This window comes from Manacus candei, unplaced genomic scaffold, assembly GCF_025592945.1.
Source record: "Manacus candei isolate 608988 ecotype Guabito, Panama unplaced genomic scaffold, ASM2559294v1 h1tg000050l, whole genome shotgun sequence".
In the NCBI taxonomy this organism is placed as follows: Eukaryota; Metazoa; Chordata; class Aves; order Passeriformes; family Pipridae; genus Manacus; species Manacus candei.
In genome coordinates, this window is record NW_026138098.1 from 35,858,290 (window position 1) to 35,877,260 (window position 18,971).

The 18,971-nt window shown below is 43.0% G+C and overlaps 1 protein-coding gene across 15 annotated transcripts in view; it reads left to right on the plus strand.

Moving 5' to 3' along the window:
- The window catches only part of PCDH15 (protocadherin related 15), a 670,595-nt gene that overhangs the window by 381,040 nt on the left and 270,584 nt on the right, over positions 1 to 18,971 (plus strand). For all 15 annotated transcript variants that reach the window (XR_007906667.1, XM_051799597.1, XM_051799600.1 and 12 more), the window contains one exon: positions 4,827 to 4,945. Coding sequence is in view for 14 of the 15 variants with exons in the window: in XM_051799597.1 (XP_051655557.1) it covers positions 4,855 to 4,945 (91 nt within the window). In the remaining variant the exon portion in view is untranslated. The remainder of the gene's footprint in view (positions 1 to 4,826; positions 4,946 to 18,971) is intronic.

Consider the following 18,971-nt stretch of genomic DNA (forward strand, 5'->3'; position numbering starts at 1 on the left):
AACTGTCCACTATAATTTCTCCTGTGTTTAAGCAATTCAGTTGCGTGAACTTTTAAAAATACATAGTTATAAAGATTTATCACAGTTGTAATAGGCAAAGAGCATCACCACTCACCAAAATGTCACTTCTGATGCTTGAAGGAGTTCTGGGTGATTGTGTAAATTAACAGAACCCATACAAATGGGTATTTAATCACTTTTTAAATGCTGTGGTATTCATCCAGCCATGGCAGTTTCTCAGGAGCCATTGTTTTTGACATGTATATTAAGTGGCAAATATTTGTTTACATGTCTGCTGAATTAATGTGCACTTAATGATTTCTGTTGAAGTTTGCACTCTCTGCTCTTACAGTGGCTGGAAGCCCTGACAGTGTTGGCCTCAAAGTTGTTTTCAGATTTGCTGTTTGTGGTGAGAGAACACTCCAAGCTGGTGACTGTTTGTGGTGTGGCACCACCACAGTCCCTGTTTCGTGTGAAATCAGGGGTGCAGAGGTCAGTTTTGGTGTCAGGGCTCTGCTTCCTGCAAGCCTAGTCCAAATTTGAGGTTTTCTTTTTTTTTTTTTTTCTGATTCAAATTGAGTATTTTAAGTAGGGAAAAAAGATGTTAACTTGTACTTATTTCAAAAAACTTCAAAAATTCAGGTTTTATTTCCATACCAAGAACAATTTTGTACAAGCATTGAAAAATACCCCAACCATGCCTGGTTATTTATTTATATTTCCCCACTCAGCTTCATATGAATGCAGTGTTTTAAGTACTGTGGTAACACTAGATTTAAAAGTAAGTAATTATTTGAGGTTACCATAATATCATTATTAACCATATTCAAGGTGCTTGGATGTCATAACTGATATTTTATATTCAGTGGGATTTTTAATTTGCATTTATCCCCTCTTAAAATTTCAAATTCTGCTGTCACAACATGAGAATATTTTCCAGGAAAATCCCAAGTCTTGTAGACATATTGTATGTCTTTATTTTACAGATCTTCCTTCTCTCATCAATTCATAATTCAACTCAGGATTGTCATTTTCTATACTTGGTATTTTTCTTTTTGTGGGGTTTTTTTGCTTGCTTGTTTGGGTTTTTTTTTTGTTTGTTTTATTGTGGGGTTTGGGTTTTCTGTGGGTTTGTTTTTTGGCCTTTTTTTTGTTTGTTTTTGAGGTGGTTTGGGGTTTTTATGGTTTTTATTTAATGTGGGGTTTTATTGGTTTTTTTGGTGGGCTTTTTTTGAGTTTTTTTAAGTTTGGTTTTCTGTGGGGGTTTTGTGTTGTTTTTTTTTTTTTTCCTGGTACAAATTGAAGGAAAAACAGGGGCCAATTTTTATTGTCTTGTATTCCAGTTGCATATGGAGCTGCTTATTCTGGGAGCAGCAGTGTTGCTCTCCTCGTGGGTAACTTGACATTTCATCAAAATCAAAAATAAATCTGTCAAGATTCTGTCCTAAAAATCTCTCAGGAGCAGACTCAACTCAAGGGTGTCAGCTGAGCTCTGAATAACTTTCTAAAATAGCACATCGTGATTGGAAAGCTGGAGTTTTTCTCAAGGTTGGGAAATAAAATATCAGAGGCCTCTGAAGTGGGGCTGAGCTCTTCTTTCTTGCTCTTGTAACACCTTTAATCTGCACATGGATGTGATTTTTGTTTTTTTCCTTGGCTGACCTGAAGAAACCAAAGTGGTCTCCTGAACTTTCCATTTCTGGAGTTTGAGATGTAAAAGGTTGGAATATATTATGGTGGAAGTGATTTTGTGTTGTTTGAAGGCACTATTGCAAAAAACAGAATGAGCTTAGTTGGCCAAGGGGAAATCTGGATGACAGTGATTAAATGAGCATTTTGGGAAGTAAAAGGGGAGGGCAAAACCCCTTTTGAGCAACACTGGAAATATTGCTGAGTGGGCTTCTCAAGGAAGCTGTGCCAGAGCAGGGTCAGGTTGGATCTCAGGGAAAGGTTCTTCCCCCAGAGGGTGGTTGGCACTGCCCAGGCTCCCCAGGGCAGTGGGCACAGCCCCAAGGCTGCCAGAGCTCCAGGAGGTTTGGACAACGCTCTGAGGGACAGGGTGGGATTGTTGGGGTGTCTGTGCAGGAACAGGGGTTGGACTGGATGATCCCTGTGTGTCCCTTCCAGCTCAGGATATTCTAGGATTACTTTTATTTGTCTCCAAGAAAGAACCAGCTGCTCTTTTTCTCAGCAGGTAACAGCCTTGTCAGGTTATTGCTGACATACTTTATGGGCTTGGTGCTTCCTTTTCATAGCTGTGTCAAACCTTTTAAATAGCTTTTATCCTATGGATAGTGGGATCTTGGAAAGCAATTCCAGTCTCCTCACATGTATGGGAATAATAGGCCCTTTAGGAAGGTCTGAAGTTCTCATCTGAACTGCCCCTAATTTCACATTTGACACTAATTCACATTGGAGATGTTGGGATTCCTCTCTCCTCTCTGAGGTTGTTCTCTACAACTCCCTGAAAGGAGCTTGTAATGAGGTGGGGGGAGTTTTGTCTCTTCTCCCAGACAGCATGTGACAGGATGAGAGGAAATGGCCTCAAGTTGCACCAGGGCAGGCTTAAATTGGATATTAGGGACAAATTCTTCATGGAAAGGGTTGGAACAGACTGGCCAAGGGCAGTGGTGGAGTCACCACCCCTGGAAGTGTTCCAAACCTGTGTGGATGTGGCACTTGGGGACAAGGTTTAGTGGTGAACTGGGTGGTGCTGGTTGACAGCTGGACCTGGGGATCTTGGGGGTCTTTTCCAACCTTAGTGGTTCTGTGACTGATTCTCTGCTGGGGTGGGGGACAGAAAGGCAGGAGAAGTGCGAGGGGAAGAGAAGGAAGAGAGAGGGGGAGGAAAAAGAGGAGAGAGGAGGAAGGTGGTGGGTGCTTTTGTGTGGTTGAATCAATGAATTCTGAAACCTTGAGCTGCTCTGCCTGGTGGAAATGAAAACGAGCAGTGCCATGAGATCTGTGCCACTGCTTCACTCAGGCACAGGCTGCATCCCTCTTCAATGCCTAATATTAAAGTTCTTCCTGGAACTGCTGCCTGTTCCAGCTGCCTGCAGAGACCTCCTGCTGCTGGCCAGGGTGGGAAGAGTCTGACCTGAGCAGAGATGGAGATTGGAAAAGCCTCTCTTCACCTTTAACCCCCAGATGAGAGAGGAGCAACATGAGCAGTGTGGGATTCAAGTGGTGTTTTGCTGCTCCCCTTTATTTTTACAGCTTTTGGAACAGTGAATGTTGGTGTTAAAATCCACTGGAAGGCAAAAAGTCAACTGTGGTCTGTGTCCTTTGCAAAGAAAAAAAGAGCTCTGCTTGCTGTGAAAGGGAGCCTCAGATCATAGGATAGAACCATTAAGGTTGGGAAAAACCTTGAGATCCCACCTATAGGAGATGTCCTGGAAGCAAACTAACTATATGTGTGTGTATATATATATATATATTTATATATATATATGTATATATATATATGTGTGTGTGTGTGTGTAAATATATATATATTTATGTATCTGAAACAGATAGTGTCAACCCCCTTCAATATTTAAGTAAACATGGGCCACTCAATCTGGTTTATTAAATTTCACTGCTTGCTTCCCTCATCCTTTTGAAAAAAAACCCACAGATTTTCCTCCAAAACTCTGGATACGCATATCTTGCTTTGCAAGATACAATTCGTAATAAATTCAGCTCTTTGAGAAATTCTTGGCTTGTCCCATGGAGCTATCACCTGTTTTTGTTGGAAGTGGAAGTCCTGCTTCCTTGTGACTTGGATAACTCTTGAGAGAGATGTAAGAGGCTGGTTTTGTGCCCTGAGTGGGTATTTCTGGGTGTTTGGGTGAGTTTGATGCTGCCCAGACATTTGTGTTTGCTGTGAGCTTGTGCAGGGAAACAGCACATCACTGGTGCCTGGCTGGCAGAGGATGGGATGTGGGAATGCTGAGGCTTTAGGTGGGGGGTACCAAGCTGGTTTTTTGCCTTGGAATCAAATAGAGCAGTTTTGGAACCCCCAGAGAAAGGTCCAAGCAGAAAGTGGCCATGAAATCCAGGGGAAGTGCTTTGCTTGGGAAAACTGGCAGCACTTCAACCCTTTTTACACAACAACTTGTTTTCTTATTGCTGGAAGTCTCTCTCCAGACAAGTCCACTGAATTTATCACAACCTTTCTTTGAATTTGAAGGAATATTTTTAAATAATTTAATTCTGAGCTACAGAAATATGGAAATTCTCTTTATTGGAGCCATAAACCAGAGCTTTACAGAACTTCCTAATGCTACTCACTCTATGCCCTGGAGTTCAGCCAGACCTGTCTTGGCCAGTTTATTTTCCTGGTTTTGGGCATTTTTGGTGGTTTGTTGTTGTTGTTTGTTTTTCCCATTTTCCTGGACACAAATCAACAGTGTCTCATTAAAGAAGACCATCTTTGGGGATCACTTATGTTTTTCCTGGAATCCTGGGTCCCTCTGGACTTGTGGAACACTGGTTTGAATAAATGGAATTTCTCTGCTCCAGCTACTTCTCCAAAGTGCTTTAAAGCAGAAGGCTAAAGCAGGAAGGATGGCATAAATACCTTATTGCATGGAAATTAGGGAAATCAGACCTGATTTAAGCAAGAAACTTGCATTTTCTTTCCTTGGAGGGCTGTGTGTGCATAGTTACCAAGTGAATGCATATGTATTGATGTTGATGGGGTTAACCTTGCTCCTTTTCTGGTTTTATTGCAGAAACAGTGCCCTTGGTCTTAGAGACTACACATCCCCTGGGACAGAGTTTGTAATCACTCCCCCTGGAGCAGGTGGGTTGACTAATGTGGGGATCAAATCTCTCTCTTTCAGATCTGCCTCGAGTGAAGTGTGACAGAAAATGGTCCAGCAGCTTTGTCTCTGGCAATGGCTCTCCCTGGGGACTGCACTCACTGCTGTCCTGGCAGCTGCTCTGGCCCAGAATGATGAAGGTAAGCTTTGGAGCTGTGGGAGGGGTGGGATGAGCCTGTGATAACATTTTAACCCGGATTTTTGACAGGAAAAAGTAGTTTGGTAGGAAAGAAAAGTTACAAGAAAGAAAGATCTGGGAACGTTTCACGGTTTCGGCTTCTACTGATGGTTTTATTTTACAAAGCTCTTGATCTACCAAGCAAGAGAAAAGCTTAAGTTATGATTATTCAGTGTAAAACTTCAGCATAAAAATTTGTTTTGTCTTAATCACTGAACAAACTTTAGCAAACTTTGCTTTGTTTGTAAATCAGCAGTCATGGTTGGAACAAGAGTTTGAGAGAATTATTAATGGGCTGTATACAAGTCTGACCAAAAACTTGGGAAAAGATGCACAATGAGGGTTTTCTGGAGAAAGAAAGACTTCAGGAACCCTGAAACGTGGCACCAGTAGCTCGTGTTCCTGCTCACAGAATTTTGGTTGAATTTAATTCCAGGATACCAGAAATGTGTTCTGCCAGTGATCCATAGTAATAAAAAATTCCAGACCTGGAGAATTGACTAGAATTTATTGTTCTGAACAATTTATAGAAGTTGAAGGGCAAAGGCTGTCAGACTTGTTCTTAAATACTTTTAAGAATAACGAGTGGGATAAGTAAAAACTGAGTATGGTTTCAGAGTGTCTGTAGTGAAGTTGCTCATGCGTGGCACTTAAACCCTCTGTGTAAGTAAATTGTAATTGCTCATATTTATGATTTTTGTAGCTGGATTTTCTTTTAGAAGCCTTTATTTTGGCAGTTCTGAAATCCAGTAGTTTTGCTTTCATTAGAAACTGAAGCAGGATTGAAGGCTGTGCTTTGGTTTTTGCTATCGAGTCGAAAGTCTATTTTTCTTGCTCTACTAATTGCTCTCCAAATGTCCTTTTATTCCCTTCCATCCCCCAGCCCAACCCCACATTACATTTGATGCCCGTGATGTCCAAGAGAGCTAATTTAATTTTCTCCCCTTTTCCAGCCTGTCATTATCCCTGTCATTCCTGACACTGAAGTGGAGCGTTCGAGCTGCTCATATTTCAGATATTTGATCTGTGCCTGGCTACAATTAGCTTGCTTTTTAATCATTTATTGCAGCAGAGGAGTGGCACCCCGTTAGGCTTTGCAATATTGACCTTGGAGGTGGCTGTTTGAGGAGGGAAATGCTCTGTTTGGAGGAGGAGAGGCTGCAGGGCAGTGGGATGTCCTCTGGCATGGGAATAAGCTGTTGGGGGGGAAGCAGGATGATGGGAGGGTGGGGGGCTCTGTCCCTTCTGGGGTGAAACAAGACCACTCAGGGCAGGCTGAAAATCTAAAGCAACCCTTTTTACTGTGGTCTTATTTGTGCTCACGCTGGCAACATAATGTTCATGCAAAAAGGCATCTTTGGTGGAAACAAAATGGGGATTTTTGGTTGAATACCCATTTCTAGTTACAGTTCAGTGATGCTGAAGGGTGTGGAACACGTGGCATGGATGCCCCAGCCAGGATGGTAACAGACAGTTTGATCTTCAGAACAGGAAAACTGATTTCAGCAATTTTTGTTCCTTTGCTCTTATAAGACAAAATTCTGTGTTCATGTCTTTATCCCAAGGATATTCAGATCATACCCTTTTAGTTCCAGGTGATTCAGATGAAGGGAAAAATACTTATCCACACTTACATGTACATCTATAGTTCATTAATGTGACTGAAAACACAGAGCAACTTTCTTACTTAAAAGGGCTGTAAATATGTTGTTTGGGTGGCTATTTTTTTTATTTTTTTATTTTTTTTATTTATCACAAAACTTAGGTTTATCCTTGATAATGTTCTCTTCCATAGTCTGAACAGAGGAGCTCTGCCTTTCACTGAATATAAATTTGCCAAGAGCCTTGTTCCCTTTCTGGGGGGAACAGCTCAGAGATGCTGTTTCTTGAGGAACTTGCAGCACCCTGATACAACCTGGACTGGTTTCCACCCCCACACTGTGCTCAGGAAAGGGTAAACTTGAGCTCAAAGGACTTTTAATCGATGCCCTGATTCTCTAATAGAGAAAAAGTGATCTGGAAATGGATTTAAGCCAAGGTGGGGTAGTGGTGACTCAGCAAATGCCACCCAGCTAATGAGGCAATGCTTACAGGAATAATTACTTTGAAATAATGTTTCTTGCAGCTGAAGGGAAAAACTCTGTTCAGTGCTGGGGCTGCTGGAGTCGTTCTAATGTGCGGGAACAACATTTGTAACCCAACGTGTAACATCAAAAACCCCCTGCTTTTTTAGCAAGTGCCATTTCCAGCCGAGTGTGGTTATTTTAACAGCAGAACGATCAGGAGTACAAACAGGAGAAAATCAATTCTGGCCCAATTGATAAGCTGTTTCTTTGCTTCCAGCACACAAATGCTCCATTTCCTGGTGGGAGCTGTGCAGGTTGGCTCAGTTGCTCTTCTCTTTTACTGAATTTTGCACCATTAGCTCCCAGTTTCTTTATTTCACCTGGTTTTTGCTTGGCCTCCTGAGCCATCGAACCTTCCCCACCCCCAGCAATTAATGATGTGACAAAGTAGCCTTAAAACTTCAGCAAAGACTGCCTCAGAAATGGTGAGGCTGCTTTCTTCCTAAACTTAGTAAGAAAATTCCCCAGGAGCTCATTTATTTGTGATGAAATGCAAATACTTTCCATCTACTGCAGCCCCTTTTATTAAAAAACACCCCCCCCCCCCAAATTATTAAAAACCTCAATAATGCTGATCACTCTGTAGCAAAAGAAGTCTCAGTGTACTGCTGATGATCCCATTCAGTGTTTAATTCCAATTATTTTAATAATAAATAAATTCATTTTCTATAAATAAATGATATTTAATAAGAAATATTATTTGCGAATGATAATGCTAATAATTCTATTTATATTATCATTATTTTGTATCATAGTTATTCTTTTGCTCGATATTTGCCAGGATAAATGTTGGGCTTGTGGGTGGATGGGGAATAAGGGGGTGTTTTGTTTATGGTTGGTTGGTTTTGGTTTGGTTTTGGTTTTCTGAAAGGAGGAGATCTGGGTTTACAGTTCCTGCTCTTGTCTTTCTTCCAAGCAGAAGAAATGCTGCAAAGGTTTGGGTTTTTTTCATAGTATTTTAGCTTAAGTAAAAGTAGAAATGTCAGTTGTAGCCTTGCAATATCTGAAATTAGGTCAGCTAAAATCTCTTTTATTTTTACTGTGCTACTCTATTGAATTCAGAGGCAAGCTCTCAGGCTCGAAAAAATCAGGGAGGAGGAAGGTGGAAACACAAGATCAAATTTCTCTCTTTTTTTCCCCTTTCTAATCTAATGTCTGTGCCTTGAAGAAACACTTTAGCAGCAATTTTTGGTCAGGAGAGAAGGCTGCTGAGTTGAAAAGCTCTCTGTGTGCACTTCATGCCACCCAAACCAATCCAACAACAATTATTTGACAATTAATGGACTTAATTGTCTTCAGCAGCTAGGACATACCTGTCAGGAAGGAGACAGATGTGAGCTTGGGGGTCCCACTAATTTATTCTTTACTCTTGAAAGAGGTGAAAAAAAAGGCAAAAATAATTCTGATCACTTTTAAAAACACAAGCTGTTTTTAAAAGGTCCCCCAGCAGAAGTTGCAATGAATCTGTTACTGGGATTTTCAGAGGTATTTGCTGGGGTTGTGAATTGTGGGGCTCTGTTTCATTCAGTGCCATCTTTGAAGGGTTTTTGAAGATTGTCGGGGCTGCTTTTCACTCCAGCTGACTTGTTTTGACTTTTTTTTTACACATGAATGAACAGGAGTTGAAGTCCTTTATGTTTCTGCTGAAGACTCTTAGCTGGAAAACAAGAATTCTGACAAGAGTTGTGCATTAATACACTCAGAACTGAGATCACCTCCCATCCAAACCAGCAATACTGGAATTCCACGGGGGTTTGATGCAGGGCATCAGCTCAGTTGGAAAAGATTTTCCCCTCCCCTATTTTTTCCTTCTCCTCCCCTCCCCTTGAGTTGCCCTTGGAACAGGAGTTGAGCCACTGACATCAGTGCTGTAGAAAGTGTCTGTCAGTGATGGCTCAGTGGTTTGGTTTCACTCTGACCTCCTGGTTGGATTTTTTTCTCCAAGGATAAGTCTGCAGGGGAAATATTTCCTGCTTGGAATATGTGTCAGCATTTTGTTGCAGTCGAACTTACCATGGAGTTGGAGAGAAAAAAAAAAAAACAAAACCATGACCTTATTCTGTTGAAATAGAAGATAGTTTTTGTCTGAAGACCCTTCAGGGGCTGAATCAACATGGCTTGGTTTTGGGGGGGAATATAGGCTTCTCTGGGATAAAATCTATGATAGGGAGAAATTGAGGAAATAACTGACTTCAGTGGGAATTGGTGGAAAAACATTAAATATCTGCTTTTTTCTTTTTTGTTTTCTGTTTCCCTGCTGTTTATCCTCCTGCCACTGAGAGAGAGGAGTGAGGGGGTGGCTGGTTTAAGAGCAAACTAAAGGCAAACCTTGTTAATATCAACAGAAAGTTTTTTTGGCCTTGGTACCAAAAGAGCAGAAACTCTTACTCCCAACTTCCTTTGCACATGGAAAAAAAAAAAAAATCCCAACCAAAAGGTTAGATGAACAACAAGAGCTCACTGAGTTTATTTTCCAGGTTAACATAACATAAAACTGTATCCTTGCTGAATTCTTAAGCTGGAACTCAGGCTTTGCAAGGTCTGTGGGCCTGGCAGGGACAAACATCTTTTGCCCACTTCAGCACTTCAAAGGTGTTGAACTGATTGAGGTTAAGTCCATCTGTAGTTAGTGTGGCATCTGAAATGGAATAAAATTGAGGCCAATCAGAGAATTTGTTCATCTAAAAATGTATTGTACTTAATAAGTGTTAAGCAGACGTGTATTTTTATCAGAATGTAAGAAATAGCCATTTAAATGGTTTTTGCACTACCCTGAGTGGGAGATTCCTTTTTAAAAAAGGCTTTTTTTTTCTGTGAAAAGCACAACTATCCTCTTACACCACCAGGACTCTTGAGGCATGAACCCCTTCAGCTGTTTTTCAGGGCCCCCTCTATTAGCTATCTGTCTTTTATTCAGTCTAACAACGTCTCACACTACAAAAATTGAATAACTAAAGGACCTTACAAATCACCTCAGGAGGCTGCTTTAGAAATAAAATAGTTCCAGACCTTGATGTATTAACTGCTGGGCAGGAAATGAAGTCTGGAAAATGCATATTTGAATACCTGTAGCCCATTGATCATTCCCTGAGCCCTGCACTGTACTTATCCAGGGAGAGGAGAGAAATGCCAACAGGTTCTTGCCTAAGGGAAAGTGTCTGTTCTTCGAAACAGGGGTAACTTGTTTGTTTTATGGACACTTGCTGCTTCAGGTTGGGAGCTCTGCAGTGACCCTAAAGGGCAAAGAGCTGCCCTTGATGTGTTTTGAGTGGGAGTTGAGCCACTGGTTCCTCTGAAGGGTTTAGTTCTTCAAAGTCTTAACTGATGGGCTGCCTTGAAGTGCCACCAGCAGTGCTCTGAGCCTGCAGGAGATGGATTTGCCTTTGGTGAGAGGTGAGTTATTCCTGAAATATGAGCACTGAAACAAGGTTCATCTCAGTTAATGTGCACGTTTTAGCCCTGGGTCTCCTGGCAGAAGGGACCGAGTACCTGTGTCTTCCCTGTGGCAGAGCTGGGATGGATGAGGCAGGAAGCTCCTTGGTGAGGAAGAAAAAATACCAGATTCCAGCAGCCTTGGAACTATCAGGCTGTGGGATCTAGCTGGGAATGAACCTCTTCCAGGCACTGGCCTACCAAGTTCTTTATGCTGCAGAAGTGCTGAAGGGCTGGAGCATCTCTGGGAGCAGCAAAGGCTGAGGGAGCTGGGGCTGTTCAGCCTCCAGAGCAGAGCCTGAGAGGGGCCCTCAGCCATGGCTGGAGGGGCTGCAGGGAGGGGGCAGAGGATGGAGCAGGCTCTGCTCGGGGGGCCCAGCAATGGCACAAGAGGAACGGGCAGGAACTGATGGCCAGGAAGTTCCAGCTGGACAGGAGGAAGAACTTGTTGGCTGGGCAGTGCCCCAGCCCTGAAGAGAGAGCAGAGAGGGGGTGGAGTGTCCTCCCTGGGGCTATTCCAGAGCTGTCTGGACACACTCCTGTGCCCTGTGCTCTGGGCTGGCCCTGCTGGAGCAGGGAGGTGGCACCAGATCCCCACTGTGGTCCCTTCCAGCCTGACCCATCCTGGGATCCTGTGATTGTTTGGCCCATGAGGTGTTGTGTGTTGGATTGCCTGGATGACATGATGGGAAGCATTGATGTGCTTTGATTCCTTGGGGACTTGAGTGTCCTGAGCCATCCTGGGTGGGAAGGCTGTGGGTACTGACCTGGTGCTTTTCCTCCAGGGAATGAATGTCCTAAGGTGATGTTCACAGCTGGGAAGGGAAAGCCTGATGCAGGGAAAGCAGAAAACCCTCATGAAAGTGGAGTGGCACAGCTTGTGTCCAGGAGAACTCACTGTGGGAGTGCCTTGGACTTTGACAGAGTAAACTACTCCTGCAATGACAGTTCTGGGGCTGAGTGCCTACAAATCATTCAGAGGTGTGTCTGTGTGTTCAGGTGGGGGTTTAGAGCAGCAGAGTTTCTGTGTTGAGCAGAGCCACCCCTGCACTGGGCATTCCTTGTGCTTTCAGGGCGTAATGGCTGAAAGAGTCTTGAAGGGGGAGATGTATCTGTGCAACTTTTGGACAGTTTAGTCAGTGTTTTGACACAGAATTAGAGTGAGGAGATCCCACTTTCTAGAATACTGTATTTGTCCTCATGGCCACATCTCTCAGAACAAATTCATCACTTCCTTAAAACCGACTCCTTTTAGCCCAGAGAGACACTGCCCTGACCTAAGTGAATAGGGCAGTGCTTTCCCAGAGGGGGCAGATTTCCCCTCTGATCTGGGAGGAATGAGGTGGGATTTGTGACCATCACTGGGTACAGAGGTTATCCTGGAACTGCCCTATGTTTATTTTCCAGTAATGCTCTTCAGTCAGGAATTATGTGCATTTGGCATCTGTTCTAAGCAGCAAGAAGACATTGGTGGCCTCAACTTTCTCTTTCTGGTGTTCTCTTAAGCAGAAACACACTTGCACATCAGCAGGGCCACTAGATCTAGTAATGAGGCAGCTCATATAAATTGACTGTTTTTCCTTACTAGGAAGCCCTGAAATGTAAATGCTTTCACTCAATCAAGCTTTGAAATTGTTGTTGAAGAACAATAACTAGACTAGTCTGACTTTCAAAGAACTAGCAAAGATGGACTACAAATGACAGCATTTAAAATATGTAAATGTGTCTCTCAGTGGCATATTTTTCAGCTCCTGGTCCAGCAGTTATTTCCACTGCCTGCTCAATTTTTATTTTTATTGGCAATATTATGCTGACCTGTTTGTATTCTCATATTCCGTTTGTAGCAGTAGTTTGCAAACACAGAATTCCTGCATCCTGGAGACATGGCATGCCAGTCATCTTCCTTTTGCAGCCACAAGTGTGGCTGTAACAGCTGTTTGTGTCAACACAGAAGCTTTGAGCTCCCTGGGGAATTTGTTGCTGGAAAGGGTGGTCAGACCTTGGCAGGGGCTGCCCAGGGAGGTTTGGAGTGCCCATCCCTGGAGGTGTCCCAGGAAGGCCTGGCCGTGGCACTCAGTGCTCTGGGCTGGGGGACAAGGTGGGCATCGGGCACAGGGGGGATCCATGGCCTTGGAGGGCTTTTCCAACCTCAGTGATCCCAGGATCTCTGCTGTCGTGTGTGCAGGGGGAGCAGCCTCCTGTGTTTGGGCAATAATCATAAAGGATGAGCTCTCAGCTCATTTTAATACATTCATTTTGTAGTAATCACTCCCAGATTAGGGCATCATTACTGCTCAGCTGCTGTCTGTCATTAAACACAGATAGTGTTGTTCTTGACTGAAGCTCATGTAAACTCTGTCATTTGCTGGGGATTTATGTGGAACTCCTGTGGCAAGGAAATATCTGTGGATTTGAACCTAAAGCCACAAACACAAAACAAATACTTCCCAACCTTTTCCACAAATACTGTTGTAGTTTTTGAATGCCCAGGTCCCATCACTGGGTTTTCTCCCAGGCAAACACCCTCTCTCTCATCTCTTCTGAGGAGTCTCTGTTGGAAGATAGTTTTTTTTGTTTTTTTTTCTTTTTAGGTGGTGAAAGGAAAACTTTTGGCTAAGTGGAAAAAAAGAAATAGAGGGGTTTAAAAAGAAATAAATTGAAGGTTCTTATTGAGTTGGGTTGGAAAAAGTAGTGAGGAAAAAATCAGTCCCTTGCAGTATTTATTAGACAGTGTATTGAGGTGTGAGAGTCTTAAATTGGCAAAGAGATGAATAGCTGATGTATGGAGGCAGAAATCAAGTGTTTAAATACCTTCAAATTGTGGTGCTGCTCCTACTGAAACCTGACTGCAAAGGGAGAGGGCTGGGGAGGTGGAGAAGGAACCAAGGGAGAGAAACTGTGTTCTTGAATTGGGCTAGAGATAAATGGGATTTCTCTGCAATTGGAGGCTGAATTCCAGTCTGAATTCTTCTAGAAAGCTGATTTTCACAGAAGGGTGGGGGTTGTGGTGTGAGTTCGTGTGTACCTACAATGCCACTTGAGTTTGCTTTTGTGAATTCAGTGGTGGTGGAACACTTCTCACCTCTGGAACGTCTTAGTGGGGTTTCAGTTCAATGTATTGCAAACTCTTGGGCATCTTTAAAGGCAGAGCAGGAAATCCCAGAATCATTTAGGATGGAAAAGGTCTCCCAGCCCATGGAGTCCCCCCTGTGCCCAGTGCCCACCTTGTTCCCCAGCCCAGAGCACTGAGTGCCACGGCCAGGCCTTCCTGGGACACCTCCAGGGATGGGCACTCCAAACCTCCCTGGGCAGCCCCTGCCAGCACCTGACAAAATAGTTCACATTTGTTTGATCCTGTACCATAATATCTTAGCTTTAGCCTCTGATTTATAAGCTCCTGATTAATTTGCCTGCCATATTGATTCAACATTAAATACTTGATTATATGTCCCTTATAGCAGGTCAAACCTTACTCTGTGGTACCACCTCGAGAGAAAACCAAGTTATTTTCAAAATAATTATTTTTCCTCTTCATTTGTTAGAACGAGCTCTTTGTATTCACTCAGTTACACTGACAAGGGTTTCTCTTTGTAAATTCATCTTGTTTTGGATCACCATTGATTCGAGCAGCTCCATATAATCCTATAAGTACCAAATAGGTTCCCTGCCTTTGACTCCTGTCCCTCTTTATATCCTTAATGATGTGACCTGCTGGGCAAGTCTGGCATGAGACTGATTTCATGGTTTATTTCTAAGCAGAGCTGTTTGAACTCAACTTATTTAGTCCTAAAGAGGAACACAGAGTTTAAGCACCTCAAGGTTCCCTCATTTAAAACTTGAATTCAATCCTCTGGATGGTCTGAGCTTAAACCAAGATGTGTCTGGTTTGCCTTGGTGTCCCTTTTCTTTGCAACCTGGTTGGTGCAGCCTGACTGTGTTTCTTGAGAAGTAGCTGGGCTTTTTGTAAAATCAAAATGGATAACACAGCACAAAAATTAATTACTCAAAAATCATAGCAAGCTTTTAAAAACTTCCAGGAAAAAGGAAAAAAAAAAGAAAGAGAATGGACTGTTTTTTGATTCCACACAGTGTAACTAATAATGATGCTGGTTGACAGAGTTTCTGGTGATTATATTAGTCTCTCTCCTCTTTTTTTCCCATAGAAACAATATATTTTACTATTGTTTTATTCCACTATTGTTAATAAATTTTACTCTTTGCAAAGTCTTCTTAACTCATCAGGCCTTTTGTTCCACAAAATGGTTGGGACCCACTGAAATCCACATAAATTATTATAAAGCTCAATGTGCTTCTGTGATCTTTGAGCCATTGGTAGGGACTGTTTTGTTTAAGTGTGGGAAGTTTCAGATACACAAATCAGAAACTTCAGCTCTGTTGCCCTTTCTTCAGTAGCTTGGCTTTTTTTTTGTTATCCTTCCGAATTTCCCTTTACTGCTTTTTATGGAAAAATTAATTGCAAAAATCTGGGCAGTGCACTTTCTAACTTTCTAACAATTTGAAGGGGTTTTTTTTATTTTTTTGGGGGTAAATATAAAGCAGAAGCAGCATTTAATGGAGAGGGACTTTCCAAAAGTTACAGAACAAGGGGGAATGACCTCCATGTGTCTTCTCTCTTATATGGAACTGTAGGAAATTTTCATAGCCTTACATTTATTTCAATAACAGACATCAATCACTCAGATGTTATTTTACAGGCTTTGTTGATACAGGTGTTGTTTAGTTTCTCCTTGACTCAAATACCATGTTCTATAAGATGTGTTTCTTGTGAGTCACTTACCAAGTATGTTTGTCCTGATAGGAAATCCATTCCAGTTCAATTAAATGGGGCATCAGCAAGTCCTGTGGAGCACAGTGATACAGAATGGGAAGAAGATGCTTTTCTTTGAAGAGAGAGGGTTTAGGAGCACTAACTAGGAGCTCTCTGTGTATTTTCTGTGGGAAGAAAACAACAAGGAAAAAAAACCCAAACCAAAAAACCCGCTTCCTTTTAGTTTCCCTGTGTAACCACACAGTGTCTTCATGGAAACATGGAATAATTTGATTTGAAAGGGATGCTTTAACGGCCATTTAATTCAACTCCCTGCAATAAGCATGGATATCTTCCACCATCCCAGGTTGCTCCAAGCCCCATCCATCCTGGCCTTGGACACTCCCAGGGATCCAGGGGCAGCCACAGCTTCTCTGGGCAACCTGTGCAAGGGCCTCTCCACCCTCACAGGGAGGAATTCCTTCCCAATATCCCATTTAACCCTGCCCTCTGGCAATGGGAAGCCATTCCCTCTTGTCCTGTCTCTCCACCTCTTGTCCCAAGTCCCTCTCCAGCTCTCCTGGATCCCTTTGGACATATCAGAGAGTTTTTGTTCAGAAATGCTGCGGAATAATTTCTGGATGAACAGTTTAAAACAAAGAGTTATTTTTAACTGAATTTTTACTGGTAGTTGAGGAGAAAATGAGAAATCTTCTGGCACTGGGCTCCCAGTGAGACTGAGGGTCCTGCAGCCCCCCAAGGAGCCGCTGTCCATGGGCTGCAGCCTCTCTCTGCTCTCCTGGCAGGATCTCAGAGCTGCACCAGTGGGGGCCATTCTTCAAATCTCCCCTGCACAACCTGCAGGAAAACAATATTATTTTTCATTTAATGAGCTTGAGCACACGAGCAATTAAGAAGGCATAATTGAATGAAGCTAATCAGGGAGACACAGCCGCTGGCCCCTGGGACGCTGCTCAAGTCGATTGCTCCTCATATTTACAATTTTATCTGTTTAGTTAATAAAACAGAGATATCCAGTGGCACAGGGAGTGGGTTTACAGCTCCAGGGGCTGAGCAGTTTGGTTTCCAAGACTTAGAGTCTTTATTCTACTAAAGAGAGGTGGTGATTAACAGGGGAGGAGAGTGTCTGCTTGGCCAGTAACACTGAGGGCTTGGAGAAACAGGATGGAGACCACTGGGTTTTAAATGTCTTTGAACTGCTCAGCACCCAAACTGCAGACCCAAACCAGAATTTACGTGGCCTTTACACAGCTCCAAATGGTCAGTGACCCCATTGTTGTCTGATAATTAAAACAGTTATGAACATACTGTCAGGGAAAGGTAAACTGTGCCAATGGCTTTGGATAAACTCCTGGTTTCTTCATTATCCCGAAATAAACCCATAATGAACCAGAACCTCCCCCCCTACTCATTTTATACTTAAAGAACAAAGACTTGCACATGAAAAGAAAAAATCCTGTATCTGTGATCTGCTGTTTTCTTACCATCCTTGTGGGTAGAACCTTTCTATAATTAAGTACTAGAGGTATGAAAAGAAAAATACCTTATCTGCTTGTTCTTCCAGTGTAATCAATGGCTTGGGATTTATTTTCATTGTGGATCTGGCTAATACAAAATTAATCAACCTCTCCATTACAGTCAGCCTGGATATGGAGGAGAGGCTGAGTAGTTTCGTTGTCTGTGTGATAGATAAAATCAAAAATAGGGCTGAATGGCATTAGGAGGGGAAGAGTTTGGGTGTTACTGAAGGCTAAGAACACTTTATAATCTACAGAAATACCCGTGCAGTTGCTGTCTCATCTGCAGGATTATTTCCAGTGTTATCCCTGAGGGGAAAACCCTACAGGCAGCATTTGAAAGCTTCTCTGTATCCCTGTATTTCCAGCTCCAGGAGTAAAACTGAGTCTGGCTTGAGGCACCGCTTCTGTCCTGCTGCTGCTGGCCTCTGTGTAGCCTGTGGGTCCGAAATATTACTATACTTTTTATAATTTATAATCAGGAAAAACCACATCCTCTTTGCTGCCCATCCTTAGCGATGTAAAACTTCCCTGAGTGTGCACTTGGATTGGACTGACCTCGCAGTAGCACCTGCTGATCCTTGTCCTTTCTAGTCCAGTGCTGCTTTGAAAATGTTTGTGTGTCTGTTGGTATTTGGAGGGGAGTTGTAGGGAGTGAGAAAGTCCCCCTGATGCCTTTGCAATAAGAAGCTGAATTGCATTTCATGTTAATTTATGTAAAATTAACGTGCGTGTGTAATTTAACATAAATTGCGAGTTCAGCTTCTTATTAGCAACAGGAGCAGTGGGTTTGTTAACTGTTTTTATGGTTTTTCTTGGCTATTTTAAAGAACCAGTTAGGTTGGAAAAGCCCTCCCAGCCCATGGAGTCCCCCCTGTGCCAATCCCCACCTTGTCCCTCAGCCCAGAGCACTGAGTGCCACATCCAGGCCTTCCTTGGACACCTCCAGGGATGGGCACTCCAAACCTTCTTGGACATCCCATTTGTATCCGAGGAAGCACAAAGGTACCACTACTGCCTTTCAGAGAAAGTGATTTTTTTCCATGCCTTCAGCTCTCCTGAGACAAGTGACAGACAGAGGGATTCTGATGATAATCAGTATATGTCCTGTTGGGTGTTTATTTTTGTTTTGAGTGTTTGTTTTCTAAGTGGGTAAAAATGGAGAAGTAAATATTTTCGGGGTTTGGAGTCAATATTGCAAGAGATATGAAATGTCTTTTTCAATGTAGCAGGAATCTAGTGACTCTCTTCTTGTAATTGCTCTCTTGTTTGATGGTAAAGGTTTCAGACAGCAGATGAGCCTTGCTTAGACTTCATTTTCACTGTGTTATTAAAGAAAAAAATTAACCCTCCTCAAATCATCCTGTTTAAAGTTTCTGGAAGGAGTCTTTTAGTGTTTAGAGGCTGGAGAGTCCACCCAGTGGCATCAGTGTCCTGACAGGACAAGGGGGAATGGCTTCCCATTGCCAGAGGGCAGGAATAGATGGGATATTGGGAAGGAATTCATGGCTGTGAGGGTGGGGAGGCCCTGGCACAGGTTGCCCAGAGAAGCTGTGGCTGCCCCTGGATCCCTGGAAGTGTCCAAGGCCAGGTTGGACAGGGCTTGGAGCAACCTGGGCTGGTGGAAGGTGTCCCTGCCCATGGCAGGGGGTGGAATGGGATGATCCTTAAGGGCCCCTCCAACCCAAACCATTCTGGGGTTCTGTGATCAGCCCTTCTGCTTGGTTGTAACACCACATTTTTGGGAGTCCTCTCCAGATGGATTCCAGTGACCACGCTCTGCTGAGGGGTGCTGAGTCCAGCAGTCCTTGCACTCATCCCAGACTTCCTCCCTCCCAGAGTTGCTTTACAGAGGAGATCCTTAAACCAGTTACATGTATTAAAACAAGGCTTGAATCACTTCAGAGGCAAACAAAGGCTGTCACTGCTTTGCACTTTCCAGAGCATTTCTGAATCAATAGTGGCCAAGTTTTCCAAACACGAGAATGAGGAGGTTCTGGCAGGAGTAACAGATGGTTCCATAAATCTGCTCTTGGCGTCTCGGATTGTGGTTTGCTTTTTAAATAGAGGCTTAAAAAAAAAAACCAGCCTAAAGTTCCACCTTCATGCTTTTCACCAAAAGAT